The sequence below is a fragment of the Xenopus laevis genome, chromosome 3S (genome assembly GCF_017654675.1).
Source record: "Xenopus laevis strain J_2021 chromosome 3S, Xenopus_laevis_v10.1, whole genome shotgun sequence".
NCBI lineage: Eukaryota > Metazoa > Chordata > Amphibia > Anura > Pipidae > Xenopus > Xenopus laevis.
Window position 1 is genome coordinate 37,166,710 of NC_054376.1, and position 19,543 is coordinate 37,186,252.

The following is a 19,543-nucleotide window of genomic DNA, read 5'->3' on the forward strand; positions in this document are numbered from 1 at the left end:
CCCCTACTTCGCCACATAAAACCTACCGAGGTGCAATGTTAGCCTATGGGGAAGGTCCCCATAGGCTTTCTAACAATTTGTAGGTCGAAGAAAAATCGTTCGTTCGATGGATTAAAATCCTTCGAATCGAACGATTCGAAGGATTTAATCGTTCGACCAAACGATTTTTCGTTCAATTGAACTATTTGCACTAAATCCTTCGACTTCGATATTCGAAGTCGAAGGATTTACATTCCGCAGTCGAATATCGAGGGTTAATTAACCCTCGATATTCGACCCTATGTAAATATGCCCCCTAGTGTTATTTTGCCTTTTGTTCCTAATCACTGGTCAGTATTGGCTTGGCTTTATTTTTATCTTCTGTTATTACATTAAATCTATTTGCTCACTATCATAGGCTTCTGCCTTTTCATCAAGCCTTGGTTACACAGCACACAGGCTCCAACCCGCTAACCACACACACTGGTGGTAGTTCCTGACAGAACAGTAATATAGGAACATTTTCTATGGTGTTTAGTGCATGGTTAGAAGCATACTGGGAGCACCTGTCGGGGGGAGCTATACAAGACACTTTTATCCTTTATGACTGTCCTTGGCAGGGAAAATATGCTGGATGACAGTAGACTATTAGGTTATACTGACCTCTGCAGAGGATATAGCCAAGTAAGAGGTTCTTCATTGGGAAGAGCTGTTTAAATTCCTACTCGGCAATGTAGTATGTGCTCCTTGTCAAGCCAGAAGGAACACAATGTTCTACAACATGGACACCATCTCCCCTAGTTTGCATTGCCATTTAAGTGTTTTTCTGTGGCATAAGCTAACACTCACTAACTATCAGTACTCATGCTGATTATTGTTAACAAGAGTACTAAAAACTATGAATCTATTGATCTTCTCATGTTAGGGACTGTACAAGTATGCAAGGGTAACACATCACATTCTCCTTTGTAGATAACTCCTTTCTTGACTAATTCCATTATACAGTATGTGTAAGTGCATAACCATTCATCATTCTGTATAATAAAGTAATTATTAGCAACAGTCTATCATGGAGTTTACAGAGTTCGGTGATCCATTTTATATGATTGAAACAAGAGCTGATAAATGTGTAACAAACATCTCCCAAAGGATTCTATAAACCGAAGAGCAAGATCAGAAGATTAACAATCCCATAAAATGGCCAAGTATCAGAGGTGCTTGACAGTATCTGCTGTAAAATCTAGAAAACATTATAAAGCGGTTGGAATAACATATACTTGTAAAGGCTATGGTGATCTAATTTGAGAGTGTTTTTTCGCTGCTGATGTTGGGGTTATTTAATTGAACACGTGCTTGTGTTACAATACTTTGGCATGGGAAAATTTCAATTAAGAGTTGTCTTAACATAAAGTATTTCAATCACATTTATAATCTGCTTTTTATAGGCTGGTGTAAATTAGATGTGTTGGGTCTCTAGCATACTCAGCTAGCTAAAGACAGTGGAAGTTGTTTACAGCTTTAGTACTATTAGTTTGACATGGATAATGTAGACATACAGTAATTGGATAATGTAGTCATCTGGGAAGGTCTGTCTTTCAGCTTCATTGAGGCCACCTTGCCAGAATACCATGTTTTGAAAGCAGAGCGCTTACATCTTCCACTCTGGATATTAAAGAATTCAGTAACCCTAAGCTTTTTGGGTAAAATAATGTATTTCACATAAACGTGGCAAGAGCTTTAGAATAATAATGCTTGTACTATTGCTATTATTATTTACAACCTGTATTTACAAAGCTCCCATATATTCCTTAGTGCTGTACAATAAAGGGGTGCGTACAATAAACACACAGATTATGTTAAAAAAAAACTTAACTGGTAACTGATGCAAGAGGTAAAGAGGGCCTTTTCTCAGAAGAGCTTTCAATCCAAACACTATGCTCGTAGCTTGTAGCCTAATATGCCATTACACTATTACACTTCATATATAATTCTTAATTACTCTTACAAATAACCACCTTTACCTGTATATTTCCCTAACTGAACCTTTATTAAATGCAGCTCTATTTTCACAAAACTTCTGTTTCAACACACAAAGCCATGTGTCTGTTGGTCTGTTCCTGGTCTGTTCCTAGGCTCTACACCAACCTCATTAATTGATGTCTATAGGGAAACGTATCATGTAATTCTCTTAATTAACATTATGGGGCCGATTCACAAAGGGTCGAATATCGAGGGTTAATTAACCCTCGATATTCGACTGGGAATTAAAATCCTTCGACTTCGAATATCGAAGTCCAAGGATTTTAGCACAAATAGTGCGATCGAACGATCAAAGGATTATTCCTTCGATAAAATCCTTTGAATCGAACGATTCGAAGGATTTTAATCCAACGATCGAAGGAATATCCTTCGATCAAAAAAACTTAGGACCTTCCCCATAGGCTAACATTGAGTTCAGTAGCTTTTAGATGGCGAACTAGGGGGTCGAAGTTTTTTCTTAAAGAGACAGTACTTCGACTATCGAATGGTTGAACGATTTTTAGTTTGAATCCTTCGATTCGAAGTCGTAGTTGTAGTCGAAGGTCGTAGTAGCCCATTCGATGGTCGAAGTAGCCCAAAAAATACTTTGAAATTCAACGTTTTTTTACTTCGAATCCTTCACTCGAAGTTAGTGAATCAGCCCCCTATATGTCATTAGCAAGCAGCCAGCTTAATCTTATCAAGGACATAGCATAAGTCTGGGGAGAGTTGGAAGCTGAACATGTAATATGTTAATTGTGTTATCGATTTGATGTCTCGGAAAATGTCTTCAAGACGCTTACCTGCTGTTCCATTTTGGAAATATATGGGGAAGAACTGGGTTCTCAGGATTGGTCAGCAGTGCAAACTCAGCAATGTGCTAGCTGTATTTCTGTCACTAATGCTGATATCAAAACCACATTGGTGTTATTTATGAAACAGCCATGAAATTTGTTTTTGAGACAGGTTGAATGAACATAATGCATTATTTTCAATTCTGGGTCATGTGATATGCTGATAATTGTTCTTACACTGGAAATGTTAATGCCAGATTAATGTGTAAGCGGTGCTTATAAATGATTGAAAATCGCGGTAAAGGATGGTAATTAATTCAATTATCATTCATTTGCCCCATTAGTATAAAACTATGCAGCTGCTAAAATTCATCTTAAAGGTTGATGACCGGAATCTGCAAATTACAAAAACCTCATCATCAAAGGGTTAAGAAAGTTGTGCATAATACAGAATTTCAAATGAGAGAAAAATAGAACTGAATCATTTTCTATTTATTAAATATATATTCAGTTCTTTCCTAGCTTCTGGATTTTTCCTTTCTTTATTCAAACAGACTTACACCCTTTCTTTAAAAGGCCACTCTTAAACCCTTCTGTGTCTACTGGGACACACTGTAAAGTTACAAATCTTCTCCAGATTATTAAAGCCAAAATACTTTCCTCTATTTTCAAACTCTTATGGGCAGATTTATCAAGGGTCAAATTTCAAATTGAAAAAACTTCGAAATCCGAATTCAAAAAGACCAACCGAAATTAAGTCGAAGTTTTTTTTTTTGGTCGAATAGGTTGGTTTTCGGCCCAATTCAAATTATACGAATCGAAGGAATATCGCATTCGCTCAATTCGAAAAAAAAATTAGATTTTTCAAAGTCCGCCAATTGACGCCAATTTCTGTGAGGTCCCCCATAGGCTAAAACAGCAATTTGGCAGGTTTTAGATGGCGAATGGTCGAAGTCGAATTTTTAAAGAGACAGTACATGATAAATTCTGATATTCCAATTTTTTCATTTTCTTCAAATCGAATTTGGACAATTCCCTAGTCGAGGTACACAAAAAATAGCTCGAAATTCAAATGCGAGTGAGAGTGCATATGCAGGCACACATTCGCCGGATCACTGGGGAGCTGCGGCTCCCCCCGATGCTAGTTGCAACGAGGCTGGACGGCAAGCCGCCCCTGAAATTTTGCCGCCCTAGGTCCAGGCTTTTGTGACCCTGCCACAAATCCGGGCCTGTTTCCTTCATATATGAAACAGACTGCATCCTAGATAAAATAAAGTAGTAGCAGGGTACTCAAGTAGAAATTGCATTTTTTCAGTGCCCCTGACGAAAAACCCCTCTCTATGTGGGGTTGAAACGCGTTGGGTTTTTACATTTTTACATTCTTATAAAGTATTGTTTTTTCTCTTCTTGAGACCCCTGCTATTACTTTATTTTATTATATTTGACCCAACCAGTGAGCACCTCACTAGATATATGCTTATTATGCATCCCAGATAGGCGTACACCAAATCCCTCTGAGATTTGATTTGGGATTCCAACAAGTTTTGCAGGATTTGGCCAAATTTTTCAGCCAAACCATATTTGAGCTTTTAAATAAATTTGAACAACTCACTGCACAGATTGCACAGCCGATGCACCAAATAAGCACGCGCATGTGCACCATCGCAAGTAGGTGCTTTCACAGTCCGCAGCATGGCACAGAGGGGACCAGAGTAGGGGAAATAAGCAGAGAAGGTACATGTCTGGCAAGTGGCCAACGCTAGTGTCAATTCACCAGAAATCCCATTCTCAGGGACATCATCAAATCACTAACAGGCATAGAGGACAATCGTTCGCACTCTATTGGCAGACGACTTTTCACTGTGACGAACGGTTGTTACTCTGCAAATTCAGCAAAGTGCAAAATTTTACTGAACGTTACCTCTTTCACCAGAGTTTACTTTCGCCACCTCAGACCAGGCAAACTGCTAAATGAAGCTACATCTTACTCAATCTTATGTCAGTTACATCATATCTCGTTTGCCGGAATTGCATTAAAGTTGTAAAAACGCTGGCGACTTGTCCCTTTTTTAAGCCGGATTGCCTGCAAAAGTCCTAAATATTAAACTTTTTTTTGTGTTAACATTTTTCCCCAGACACTTGAGGGGCATGGAACATTCATTTTAGGGTGGGTTCATGTGTAGGGAATTAGAAGATCTCTTTTGTGTTTTGTGCTTCCTTGGACATTTGTAATAAAATTTGGCCACTTCAAGCATTTGCACCAACATCTCTAATAAAAACGTCCTTACGACTTTACTGTACCTGCCCTATTCAAATTGATCTAAGCATAAGAGGACTAACGAAGTTTCGCTAGGCAGAAGTGATCGCTAGCATCATTGCACTTTGAAACGATTGCACTGCCGCAGTTAACGCTAGCAAAAAGCAGACCCCGGTTGCGGGGGAGCCTAGGACGCAGGGCCTGCTTCCTCTAAGTTACGCAAATCTCCCCAGTTCAGCCTCTCTCCAAATTGAGAGCTGGCAGGGAGCATTGGGAACCAGCGAGGGGGTGGGAGGCCAGGCAGGTGGGCAGGTATTGGGGGGCAGAGCAAGAGTGACTCCGCGCCGGGCCCCTCTTAAGATTTTTTTGGCGGGGGGACCCAACAGGAATGTTGTTACACTGCTGGTAGTTAGTGGTAACTAATTTTCGCCTGGTGAAGTTGCGTAAGTGTGGTGAAGCGTTCATTGGCGACAATTCGCCCTTTAGTTAACTTGCCCCTATGACTTGCAGCACTACCACAGTATTTGATTTAATCTTGGCAGTAGTGAAGTGCAGGTCGGGATTAAATCTCACCTTTAATAAATTAGCCTCCCCATGTTCCCATGTTGGTTTCCTTTTCTTTTCCCATTGCTTAACATAGCTTACAATTATTGTTTTTTTTTTCACGAGTTTTTTTTTTTTTTAAACTAGAATTGTTTGTTTATAATCCTGACTAGAGAAAAGATACTTTAGAATCTGGATATTTAGAATAGAAATAATGAACCTCAGAACGCCTCAGGATATAATACATGACATTGTTTAGATAATACATTAGAAAAGACCTGCTTCTGATGTTACTGCCGCCCTGATTACACTGAAAGGCTAAGGCATTAATAGTAAGTCAACCATGGTGACAACCCTGCTGAGCATTGCATCTACTGTATGTTGCCTATGTTTTAGGGTCAGGTCAATTAGGAACAACAACTGAAGAGTAGCCTCTAGCTTCACTCTTGCCAAATTCTGAAAATGGATTTAGTAGTTAGCATATATGGGATATTTGTAACTGCTTGCATCCGAAGAGCGCTGCCAGGTCCTGCTACATCCAGTAAATGACTGCCAATTATAGATATGTGATTAAGGAAAATTGGGAATGTTTATACTATTCTTTTAACTTAATATTCAGTAGTGGCTTTCTATGCATAGACTCTGCTTAATTTCTACACTGCTTTGTTCAGTTTTGTAGTGCTACATGGCAGGAGTTTGGCAGAAAACTGGCATCCTGTGGAATACCCTTATCACTTCATTCAGAACCTGCTGCTAGGTGCCAGTAGATGATAGGCAACGTGAAGTCCTGACAATGGCAGGCATTAAAGGAGAAGTAAAACCCATCATATAAACCACTCAACGCCCTGAAACTAATTAAGAATAATACAGATACCATGCTGCAAAACTAGGAGTGCAGCTTAAAATCTGTATAATAATTAAAATAAGTGGCCAAAATGTGAGCCTAGTCTTTTGTCAATGCTTACTTGTGCTGAGTTGTGAGTTCACATGACATGGGCCCTTTCTTACATAGCTCAGTCCCCCTGCCATGCCATTAGTCCGGTTAGCGATCAAATCACAAACAGTAAGTACAGCATTGACAGAATGGATTGGATGTGCAGAACACTGTAAGGCCATGCTGATTCTATTAAATTGATGGTTAGCAATCCTGGTGTGGGTTTTGGGACACTGCACGTGAAGAGTGCTTTAGTTGACTACTGTTATATTAACAGGCATTTATAAAGTGTCTGTGAAAATTACACCATTTGCTAATTTTTTTTCGCAAAAAAGTCAGCAAGGTGAAAAAATCGGCATGACAAAATTGGCGCAGAGAAATTATTGTTGTCGAGAAAAAGCGACCATTGACTTTAATGCATTTGGAGCAAGAAAAAACTTGAGTAAAACGCCCATTGACTTTGATGCATTTGGACTAAAAGTCACAGATACAAAAAAGTCGGCGAGACAAAAGTTGCTTGCATAAAAAATTGTCGCACATAAAAAATGTTGTAGCCTATTGGCTTCAATGCGTTTCGTAAATTTTTAGTCGTTACGCTAATTCTCAACAGTTTTGTGAATTTTTCGATGAAGCAAAACAGAATAGAGTCGCTAATCATTAGGGCCAACATATTTTGCAGAGCTGTACAATAGAAGAGCAGCACAGAAACTAGTGCAATTAACATCAGAATGTATTAATTAGCCCTGTAGTATCAGCTTATATTACAGGCCAACCTTATTTTCTGCTTGAGAATTGTTAACCAGTCAAGACTGGTGTTTCTAAAGATTTACAGTACAGTTATTTTCTTTTTTTTCTTTTTATAAAGCAAATAATTGTACCACCGTTTAAAAAGAAATAGTGATATCCTAGTGTGGTCCAATGCAGGGAAAGCATGCTGGGTAAATGATTGCAAGGAAAGAACGATGGTGCTAAGAAGGTTTTAGCATCTGTACTTGGTAGGTTTGTTAACACCTTTCTTTGTGTTCTATTAAGTTATGATTTAATGGCACTCTATCTTGAAGTCACCACAATTGGAATGATAAGTTACTCTTGCCATGGCATATTGTACTACTCACAACAATATTTTTGAAAATGCTTTTTTTTTCTCTCCTGCATAGTCCTTTCTGAAACTGATATTAAAGGAATAATTCAAGCTGTCAGCTTCTGTTGATGTGATAACATCTGGAGAGAAAATGTGACAACTCACCTCCTTGGTGGACTAGTGGTGCGGCGGGGACGCCTGCCACGCCGCTCCTCTTCCTCTCTAATGGCGGCTTCTTAGGACGCGTGTGGCGCGCATTCCTTCTATTTATAGGCGCATGCTCGCTGGCTTATTGATATTGATCAATACGCCAGCGCGCAATGGCGCGGAATTTAAAATATTTAAAGAGACATTTTGCGTTTTTGCATTGCCATTGTTATAGGTTCATTCCTAGAGAATTCCTGGTGCCTTCGTTCTAGTCTGATTCTGATACCTGTTGTGATCCCTGCCTGGTTTTTGATGATTCTGACTTCTGTAGCCTGACCCCTGCCTGGTAACCGATTCTGCTTACTCCGTATCCCTTCTGATTGATCTCCTGGTTTGACCCTTGCCTGCCTGACTCTGTTTGTACTCTGCCTGCCCCGACCCGGCCTGATCTGTCTACGCTTTCTGTCTATGCCTTGTACTGTGACCATCTGCCCAGGCCTGGATTTGTGGCTAGGCCACATAGGCCCGGGCCTAGGGCGGCACATTTTTGGGGGCGGCATGCCGCCCAGCCGCTCTGTGGGGAGCCTGTGCTCCCCAGTGCTCCGGCGCTCGCACGCTGGCGCTTTTGCGCCGGCACGTGGTAGTGCGGGCGGGCGCTAGGACCGTGCGGAGTGCACAGCCTAGGGGCGCGTGCACAGCCTAGGGGCGCCCGCCCAGCGAATCCGGCGCTGCGTCTGCCCAAAGACTTTGCATTACCGTCGTGCCCCTTTGCTCGTTCAGAACCTTTCGCTTGGCACCTCTCTTAATAAGACGTGGCGGCTTCCGATTAGCCGATGGATCCTCCCGAGGTGAAAGGCAGCTGTTAAAGGCAGAAGCAAGAGCCGAGAACAGGGTGCTTAGCATTGGTTCTGAATTTAGGGTGCCGACCGTGACAGAAAAGTAGTAAAATTGAGCTTCACACATTTTGAATGCCTAGAAATCACTTGCAATTCCTATTGTTTATGAGCTTTTTTTATTTAGATTTTTGAAGCTCTGTGTGTAGATGTTGCCTTGGAATGATTGAGTTCAGTCTTGGGATTTCCCAAAGGCAAAAATGGCTAGTAAATATTCCCTTCTGGAACAGTCAGATGTTATTCTCACCCATGATATATTATTTCGTACACATTGTAATATCTTTGCATTGGATTAATGTAACTGAAGAGGAGGTGGACCTAGCTTCTAATAAAATGGCTTGCTAGCATTTGCCAGTAACTGCAACCTTTTAGAGTAACAGCAATTGATTTTTGTGCTATGGTAAATTCATGTCCACGCGGCTTGCTGCCACAATCTCTTTACTTCTCCAGCAGGTAAAAGGGTTGATGCATAGATCTGTTTGTCATTCAGCCAGCAGTGATCCAATAATACTCAGTATACAACTCCACATGCATGCACTCAGGATCCCATAAATAATCTTATTGTGTCATCTGGAACCTCTTCCTCAAATCATGACTTTGTAGACTGGACTTTTTACCCTGGATTATTACATTGCCTTTGTAGACATTCCCTAAAAAGATCTTGTAGAACATGTTTTTTTCTTTCCCAGTTCACTGTTTTTCTAATGCTCCTAGTGCAAAGCTCAAAATCGTGTGCAATTTTTCATGTACTTATATGCTGTACTTGTGCCTGCCCACTACGCCTAGTACCAGCATGCCAGTTCAGCTTACTTTGATGAACTGTGAGCTAGGTACAAACTACAAGACACAAGGCTTCCATGGCTTCCGTACATTAGTATGTTTTACTTACACCACAGAAATATGAGGAATGGAAGTGATACAGTTCCTGGACACATTGGCCAAAAAAAACACCAGTTTCTGTATTTTTTCACTCTTTGCAAATTATAAAACATTTAATATGAGTCCAACTGAGTGTTCAACATTACTTTTCATATTTCCTCACTAAGGTGAGATGTACAACTAAAACACAAGGGCAAATAGCCCCAAAATGTTTGTGCACCCATTGAATGCACTCAGATCTTACACAGGAGGTGACTTTATACCTTCACTGTACATTCATATTTGCAGAGCATTTAAAGAGATGCACAACATCTACAGTATAATTAGTGATGGGCGTTTAGATTTGCTGACAAAATGTGAGAATTTACTGAAAAATTTGCGAAACGGCAACAGAAACACATTGAAGTCAATTTGCGTCAAAATAATTTTGAGGCACGGCATTTTTGACGCAAACGACAATTTTTATACACGCCACTGTTGTATCCAAATGCATTAGAGTCAATTTTTTGCTGCGTCAGATTTTTCACCGCAGTTTTACTAATTCATTCCCTGGAAAGTGGAAATTCGCCACAAATTCGTGCCTGCCAAATTAATTCACCCATCACTATCTATAATTAGATGAGTGATGATACTATCCCCTTGTAGGTGACCTCTGGTCTTATGGTAGATCATCGCTTTGCTTCTCCTGGACTTCTGTCTAATACCAGTCACAGTCTACCTATTTGGTTCCTTGACCACAATGGTCTACTAGAGAGTGAAGATATTTTGTACTTTGCTTTAGTACTGCTTGGTACATAACCATGATTATATGATATACACTCCATTCTCAGAACCTGGGAAACCCTTTTAAACATTATAGCAGTTTCCATGAAATAAAACAGGGAGCCAGTTGTAGAATAATACTCTCTGTAGACCCCTGTTGACATATACATTCCTTTCCCATACCCGAACTATATTTCAGTGCCTCCATATTTTATTTTAAATATTTTTTGTGAATATGTATTTTTTACCTCCTTACTTCGCTTGCTATATTTTCTAATCACCTCTTCAGCAGTTATCTTGTGTGCCCTCATGTTGTTTTCTGAAATGTCTGTTTTTTTTATTTCAGATCTCCACTTGTTTTTTTGTTAAAGATAATTTGCTATTGTCTCATTATATTGAATTATTATCTCCTAGGTGTCAGAATGAAGCTATATGCAGCTTTGCGATGGACTGTCACGGTATTTGTTCTGTGCCTTGTGTTGGGGACTGCTGTCCTGTTAAATCCAGAAGATCCCAATGTCTGCAGCCACTGGGAAAGGTAACAGGTTTGGAGAGGAATCCCTCATATATATTTAATATGAAAGTTGGATTTTAAGCATATTTAAACAACTGTTATAGACATTGGCAGTGTGAAAAAAAATCACAATTCTGTTTGCACATTTAATACACCACTCGTATTCAGCTTTATACATACAATCTTTCCCAGGGCAAATATATTCACTGTGCGAATTATTCTGCCCCGTGCAAAGTTTATAAATGAGCCCCTCTGTGTTTGTACAAAGGCAGATGCTGTGCCTGTCAGTAAAGAGATGCAGAAAGTGGATGGGAGTAGGGATAGGGATAGGTTCTGCTTTGGTTCCACTTTCATTTCGTTTGTTCATTAATGATTTTGTACAATGCATTGTAATTAATGTAATGACACAAAACAGTGGAGGACATTTAAATTCATCCACAGGATCTATCATCCTTGTAGAAGAATCTGGACAGACTGGCAAACTGGGTGTCATATAAGATTCAGTGTTGATGTAAGGTTATATACTTGCATCACTACTTATATGGTTAATGGGACTAAGTTAGCCCAATCCATGATAGGTAAGGCCTTACAGTAACTATTGTGGGAATTCAATCAAATATTAGCCTTAGCAATAACTTCTTAAAGTAGCCATACCTCCCAACTGCCCCATGTTCTGCACTGACTCGAGAAAAAGATACAAAGTTTCAAAATAAGAGGCTTTTTGGCAGAGAGCCCAGAACAGCCAGCAGCTGCACTTGGATACTCTTGTAACAATTTAAGATAAGCAAAGAAACAATTGTAACTATTTAATATAAGCAGGTCTCTTGGGAGAACTGAGACTATCATCTTAAAGGAGAACCAAATAGTTTGTATTAAAATCCCCTACCCCCTACCCTAAAGACCCCCCCCCCTCCCTGGTCCCCCCCAGCCTAGGTGTTACCCTGGGTAAATGCCTCTAACCCTTTACTTACCCCTCATTGCAGATTCAGGGCATCAGAGTTCACGGGTGCCATCTTCTTATCTTCTGTAATCTTAATCTTAACAATTTAATCGGATCAGGGAAAAACACGATAAATTAGAGCGAAAATCCGAATTGTACGATTACCGATTTTTTTTCTGAATTGCTTGATTTTTTTCTGGCTTTTTTTTCGGATTCAGTCTTTTTGCAGCATTGGGCTTTAATAAATCCTAAAATATTTGATAATAGTTTTTTTCCCAATAAAAATTCTAATTTTATAGTAAAATAAAACTCAAATTTTTCGAGTTTTTTGCATTCGGACTTAAATCAATAACCCCCTAGGAATGTTAAATGTAAGGAATACGATAAGCCAGTAAGCCACACACATATGTACAACCATTTATACTATATATATATATATATATATACTGTATATATATATATATATACATATATATATATATATGTATGCATAATAATATATAAATACATACTTTAAAAAAATTGTGCATATTTTGAAACCCCATGTAAATAAAATGTTATTTATTCTTTGCAGACCAGCCTTTACCAAGTAAGCCTCTTTGTTGCACTAATTCTTGAGGGGGAAATGACCCAAATCAATATAGTAGCTATAGGACCATTGCTTCATAAAGTCAAATCTTAAATTACTTAGCAAGATCCTTGCCAGTAGATTGGCTAGCCTTCTATAGATATCAACCAGGAAGGATTTATTTATGCTAGGAAGAATAGGAATAATACCTGTACAACAATTGACTCAATAGATGCTATTAACCTTGAGAATATCACAATGACCCATTTAAACCTTGATTCCAAAAAGGCTTTTTATTGTCTAAATTGAAATTAAATGATTTGTTATCTCAAATTAAATTTAAAAGATTATTCTTAACAACAATAACATTTTATACTACACTTCAATTGCCATCTATAAAAAGCCTCAAGCTTGTAGTTTGCACTTTGTGGTCAGAGTGAGAAAAGGAGGCAAATTATGGGAAAATAGCATGAAAATTGGCGGCATGCATGCCTTAGGCAAAGGCAAAAACACATACAGTAATGTGGATGCAAATTTGCCATTGTTTGGTAAAATGCACACAATTTAATGTAATGCATTTGTGTGCAAAAGGTGTCATTTTATGGTATGTGGCAATAATAATAACAGTAGAGTCCAATTCAAATGGTACAAGCCAGCAAGTAACCCCTGGCAATTCTAGGGTCCCCTTGCGTCTTTACTTTGCAAATGTTTTATCAGAGTAGGCTGGGTGGTGCATTCACACATGCCAGAAAGAGCATGCACCGGCGCAGTTAAAAAACAACTTCAGGCAGCAAATGTCCTCAGTTGTAGAGTTACAGAACATATCAACATTATCAATCTGTGCTTTTAACCACACATTATAGATCAGGCAGTCTAGGTACAATTTCTTTAATTTGGCCTTGTCAAAATGTAATTTCGCTATTCCAGATTTATATTTTACTCTCATGCATGAGCAAATCCTTTCAAAGCATGCAGAGCACAATGCAAGTTATGTGTCAGTTTGGCAATTGCAATAGTATAGTACAATAGCAAAATATTGAGGCAGTTTCACTAAAGGGCGAAGTGGCTAACGCTAGTGACTTTTCGGCAGTGTTGCCATCTGCAGGGAAATCGCCAATTCACTAGCAGGTGCAGGTGCCAATTTGCTAGCGCTCATTTGCACTCTATTGCCAGGCGTCAAATCGCTCTGGCTAATGGACATTATTCTGCAAATTCACTAAAATGTGGATTTTACTGAACGTTACCTCTTTCGCCAGACTTGCCTTCGCCAATTCATACCAGACGAAGTGCACTGGAGTGCAAAGATCTTCCTCAATTTTCTGTTACTTACATCATATTCTGTAAGTGGAAAATGCATCAAAGTTCAAGAAACGCTGGCGTCTTTTCCTTTTTTCAGAGTGATAGACTACATTTTCTAACGTATGGAACATTAAGGGGCATATTTATCAAGGGTCGAATTTCGATTTGAAAAAACGTCGAAATTCGAATTCAAAATGACCAACCGAAATGAAGTCAAAGTTTTTTTTGGTAGAATAGGTCCGTTCTCGATCCAATAGGTCCGTATTTGGCCGAGTTCAAATTGTACGAATTGAAGGAGTAGCGCATACAATCAATTTTTTCCCAAAGAAAACTTTTTCAAAGTCCACCAATTGACTCCAAAAGGTTCTAGGAGGTCCCCCATAGGCTAAAACAGCAATTCGGCAGGTTTTAGATGGTGAAAGGTCGACATCTAATTTTTAAAGAGACAGTACATGATAATTTTCGATATTCAAATTTTTAAATTTTTTTCAGATTCAAATCGAAATTTGGACTATTCCCTAGTCGAGGTACAGCTCGAAATTTACATTTTTTATTAAGGTTCCCTGGACATGTGTAATTAACAGTTGAAATCTAATGTATTTGCTGCAACATATAACATAAAGACATCCATTCAACTTTAAATTTCCCGTCGTATGCAAATTACCCTGAGCGCAAGACTTCTAGTGAGTTTGCGCTAGGCAGAAATGTCGCCAGCGCCCACAACAAAACTATAGACAATAGTGTTGTCTGAGCAAATTTTCGCCTGCTGTAGTGTAGCGATGGGTGTGAATTGGTCGCTGCTGACTTTTCGCCAGTTAGTAAATCTGCCCCATAGAAAGGAAGAAAAGTCTTTCTGCCAGATGCTTCATAACGCAGCTTCATTGCCGTACATGATTATTATTCTTAATCTTTATAGAGCTGACACCCTTTTACAGAGATTATACATTATCAATGGAGTTTACAGTCTGAAGTGCCTAAGTACAGTCATTCATATTATGGTCAGTGTGTTCAGATGAGCAACCAGTTACCTTCATAGTTTGTTTTTGGAAAGTACTAGGATTAAAAACTTCTCGCAGATAGTTCCTTGGTTGGATTCAAATCTAGGACCCTAGTGCTGAAAGGCAGCAGTACTCACATTCATGCCACTAACAAAGTAGCAGCTGCATAACTTGATATGGTAAATTGATTTAGCTTGGTACATTTTATAACACTGCTTTGCTTTAAATAATGATTGAGTCTCTTGGTTTCCTCTCTCCAATGTGCCTTAGGCAGCGTGGGATGCAGTTGCTTGAGGTTTTCTTCAGAGATCAAAATGCCTGTTGTGACATTGCCCGAATGCTTATTTGTTTTTCTTTAACCTTCAAATCGAATCAGCTGTTTATCAGAGAAGAATCAGATAACCTTCTTTGCTGGTGTACTCTAGATTGCCGTTGAATTTGAATCCGTGCTGAGGTGGGGGAATGGCAAGTGTGGAAAGGGAGGGGGAAGCAGAGCGCTTGTTGTGTTTTTTTTTAACTTTTATTCCAATCACAAATGGAAGGTATTGATTTTGAGAGAGCTGAGACAGAGTGGCAGGCACCCAATCGAGGAGAAACAAAAAATGAAATACCAGAATTGATTGGTTCCACTGACCAGGGAGACTTTCTCACTTAGCTTGTAATATCTCACGTAGAATAGGGTCAGGGTTTATCTGGAGGAGAGAGTCAGCTTTTAGCTATCATGAGATATAAAATAACTCTGTTTTTTTGAATGTCATCTGGTTCTCCTTGATGCCCAAATAAGATCAAATATTTTACTGAAACAGGAGTCAGAGAATGTCACGTGGGAGCTTTGGAGGATAATGTGGATATTGTACCCGCAGCAAGCTTTTGAATAAGTAGTAGCGGCAATATAAGGGAAAAGTAAAAAGGACATAAAACAGCATGGACTATACTGCATAAATAGGAACACTATTGACAGCATCTACATTGTTGTAAACTGGGAGATTAATTATTATATAAACCACTGGGCTAGCTCAGAGGTACTGTATATATTATGTTCGCTATGACCCTATTTAAAGGGGAACTATTGCGAAAATGAAAATTTAATATACGCTTCCTCTGAAGCTAATGAAAATTTAAAATAAGCTTCCTCTGAAGCTAATATTTCATTTTCATTTTGGCAATAGTTCCCCCTTAAGGATCACAGATCAGACTGAGTAAGCTGAAATTTAAACTGACCCATGATTTAAGGCACTTCCCATTTATTTACTCATTACAGTATGGCCTTTTCTGTTTCCTTTTAGAGCAATGGTCTGCTGAACACTTTTGTTGTACTCTTGCTCACAGTGAATAGAGAGCAAAATAGCAATAAAATGAAAAAATAAAAAATAAATAGTTTAGCAAGAACTATTTTGCTGAACACACTACCCTACCCTGGTGCTACCACTATGCTTTTTAATTCTTACATGTAGGGTCGGACTGGGGGGCCATGAGCCCACCAGGACTGCTGTTGCAGGCCCTCCCTCCTCCGCAGGTCTCCGATGCATGCGCCGCCCAGCGCCGTGCTTATGCGAGTGTGTGTAACCATGCGAGTGTCTTGGGCTGGTCGATGCAGGAAAAAGATGCTAAGGGTGCGGACCTGGGCCGGGGGCCACAGGTTTTTTCCCAGTGTCCCATTGGCTCAGTCTGCCCCTGCTTACATGGCCTAATCAAATGTTGCACTATTTCTCAAGTGGCTTAGTTTTTTGATTTCATAACTTTGTTTAAATTATGTTTGAATTTCATTTAAATTACTGGGCAGATTCAATTCAGTGAGAAAAAAGGTCATGGTTTATCACATGTAAACTCATGGACAAGATTCAATTCAAGGAGGAAAAACTTTTCTCCAAATCCAGTTCCAGCATTTTTTCCCATAGTCTTCAATAGAATTTTCACATGAGAAACCGTGAGATGTTTTGTTTAATCGACTTGCATCTAAAATTGAATCTCATCCATGAGTTTTCACATGATAAACTTTTTTTCTAACTGAATTGAATCTGGCCCATTGCCTGCTATAGGGTGACCAATGCCAGGCTCTTTTTCCACTTGTAACACAGTCCATCTGCTGGTGCTGGGAGTTATTGATCAGAGAGATTTAAAGAAGGTAAAGATTCTTGTTTATATTTATTGACACAGATAAAAATAGAAGTGCAGCAGTGATGCGCACAGTAACATTGCTCTACCTGTTTTATCTCTGTATTAATGAAGTGGAGCAATTCTGCCATAGTAACATTGTTCTAATGTAATTCCATTGTGGTCAGAACACTCTGGCAGATCTGATGGGGACATAATCTCATATCACTGTACCCTCTTTTTGGGTGGCAGTAACCTTTTTTTACACTCAGTGGTATCTATTTTGGGATTTTAATTATTTTTTCTTTGATTAAAAAGAATTGATCATTGGACCACTATGGGGCAAATTCACTAACCTGTGAAAATTCGAAAAATCCGAAGTTGCGTCCAGGGCGCCGAACGCTGGCGAAGTTTTCTTATTTGCAAAGGGCGGGAAGTTAAAGTTCAATGGACGTATATGGTGCAGCAAATACATTACATTACACAAGCCTGGGAAACCTAAATAAAATAAAGTTGTTATATTGCCCTACACATGAGCCCAGTGTATAGTTTATGTGCCATATGTTAGGAAATGTAGGGGGGGAAGCCGGTTACCCCAAAAAAAATTACCCTATTTTTCAGCCTATCACCCTGAAAAAAGAGAAGACACTAGCGTTTTTTGGGAATTAGAAAAATTTTCAACTATTTTTTGAGGAAGTCCTATCTACTCTATTGCACTTCGTCTGGTCTGAGGTTGTGAAGGCAAGTCTGGCGCAAGAGGTACCGTTCAGTAAAATCCGCATCTTAGTGAATTTGCGTAGTTACGTCCATTCACCAGAGCGCGAATTCGCCAGGCGTTAGGGACGAAGTACCGCTACAGTCTATCTCCTTCACTACTGAAGTTACGCCAGCGACCGTTAGTAAATCGGCGAAGTACTGAAATGACGTCATGCTGGCGAATATTCACCCGCGTTTTTCAATTTGCCCTTTAGTAAATTTGCCCCACAGAGTGTTGTCTAGTAAAAAGTTTAACACTAATCTACTAAAATTTAGGTTTGTTTTTTTTTACTAAACTCCGAATGCAAAAATCACAAATTTGTGATTTTTTTAAATAAAATCGGACTTTTAAAAAATCACGAATTTTTCTGAATTTATTAAACCTCGAGGATGGAAAAGTCCGAATCACAAAATCTGGCATCTCAGACCTGTGGATGTTGCATATAAGTCAATGGGGGAAGTCCCAATAACTTTTTTATGTGTGCTGGGTTTATTGCAATACCCCGATGTTTTCGGTGAAAAATCCAAAAAGATTTTGAAAATCGGATAAAAATCTGCAAAAAACGTGAAAATCTGTTTTCTTCCCGCAAAGCAAATTTTCGGGAAAATGTAATAATAGATAAGTTTAAAAAACCCAAGCGGGTTTGATCGGAGTTAGGGATGGGCGAATTTGACCCGTTTCGTTTCAACAAAAATTTGCCAACGCGCCAAGGTTTTTTTTTGACGCACGGCTTTTTTTTTTGACGCATGACGCCATACAAGTCTATGGGCGTCCTTTTTGCAGCGAAACAAAGCGAAAAAATTCGCCCATCCCTAATCGGATTTTGTAGCAGAAAATATTGAAATAAATTCGGACTATGATAAATAACCCCCTCAGTGTTTTAATAACTATTTTGTCTGTCTCTTTAATAAGCAACAAAGCCACAACTGTACAGATCTATGCTTAGTCAGCACGTATGATGCTATGGCTATAGTATCAAACTGCAAAATGTGCTGACACAGCATCTTCCTGTTTGTTTAGCACTGTGCAAACAGGGGTGATCCTGGCCCCTCCGTCGCCCGAGGCAGCAGCAGTTGTATTGTATGGCTTTAATGACACGTCTGCTTGATATTGAACTACATAGAAATGTGGCTAACATTTTATTTTTGACTAACTACAAAAAGCTAATTTTAAGTCTGTGTTTAACATGTTCTATTCTTCTTTTCTTTTAGCTATGCAGTGACTGTCCAGGAATCCTATGCTCACCCCTTCGATCAGATTTATTATACCCGCTGCACAGACATCCTAAACTGGTTCAAATGTACAAGGCACAGGTATAACCGGCATCTCTAGTAAAATATCCAGCAAATGAGCAACAATTATTCTGCGCTGCCATTGCTATCCAGAGTGGGCGATGTAGCCAATTATGTATCTGCAATGGAAGTTATATTAGATGGTAGTGATGGGTGAATTTGTCCTGTTTAACCAAAAAATTTGCGAATTTCCTGCAAAAAAATCACGAAACGCAGTGAAGTCAACTGGCGGCAAAATTATTTTGAGTAGGTCAAATTTGACTTCCGCGACAATTTTTATACGGTCGTCTATTTTGTCCAAATGCATTAAAGTCTATAGGCATCCGAATAATTTTGATGCGCATCAATTTTTATGCACGGGACTATTCTGATGCGTGGGCAAATTTTTGTTGACACAGTGGAATTTTCACCTGTGAATTTTCACCGCAGTTTCGCAAATCTATTCGCCGGCGGCAAAACTTTGAAATTCACAGCAAATTTGAGCCTGACAAATTTATTTGCCCATCAATATTAGATGGTAGATATGGTGTCCCTCTATGCAATAGACTGTGTAATCCCTGCTGTATACTTTGCTCTGTGCTATGCAGTGTTGTCTATTCAGTCATGCAGTATACCATGCTAAGTGTGAGCTCTGCAGTTTCAGCATTGTGTCATACTCTATACTACTATATCTGAGCTGCCCAGTCCCTGTACACAATAGTCTGTCTGTACAGTTTGCGCTGTTGAGTCCATCTGATACACTATTTTGTGTATTAATACTGTACTGTAGATCTGCACCGAATTATTAATAGAT

General features: G+C 39.2%; 1 protein-coding gene across 3 annotated transcripts in view; it reads left to right on the top strand.

Moving 5' to 3' along the window:
• The window catches only part of megf11.S (multiple EGF-like-domains 11 S homeolog), a 219,190-nt gene that overhangs the window by 26,387 nt on the left and 173,260 nt on the right, over nucleotides 1-19,543 (top strand). For all 3 annotated transcript variants that reach the window (XM_041588193.1, XM_041588194.1, XM_018255246.2), the window contains exons 2-3: nucleotides 10,703-10,826; nucleotides 18,670-18,771. In XM_041588193.1, coding sequence (XP_041444127.1) covers nucleotides 10,711-10,826; nucleotides 18,670-18,771 — 218 coding nt within the window. In that variant the 5' untranslated portion in view covers nucleotides 10,703-10,710. The remainder of the gene's footprint in view (nucleotides 1-10,702; nucleotides 10,827-18,669; nucleotides 18,772-19,543) is intronic.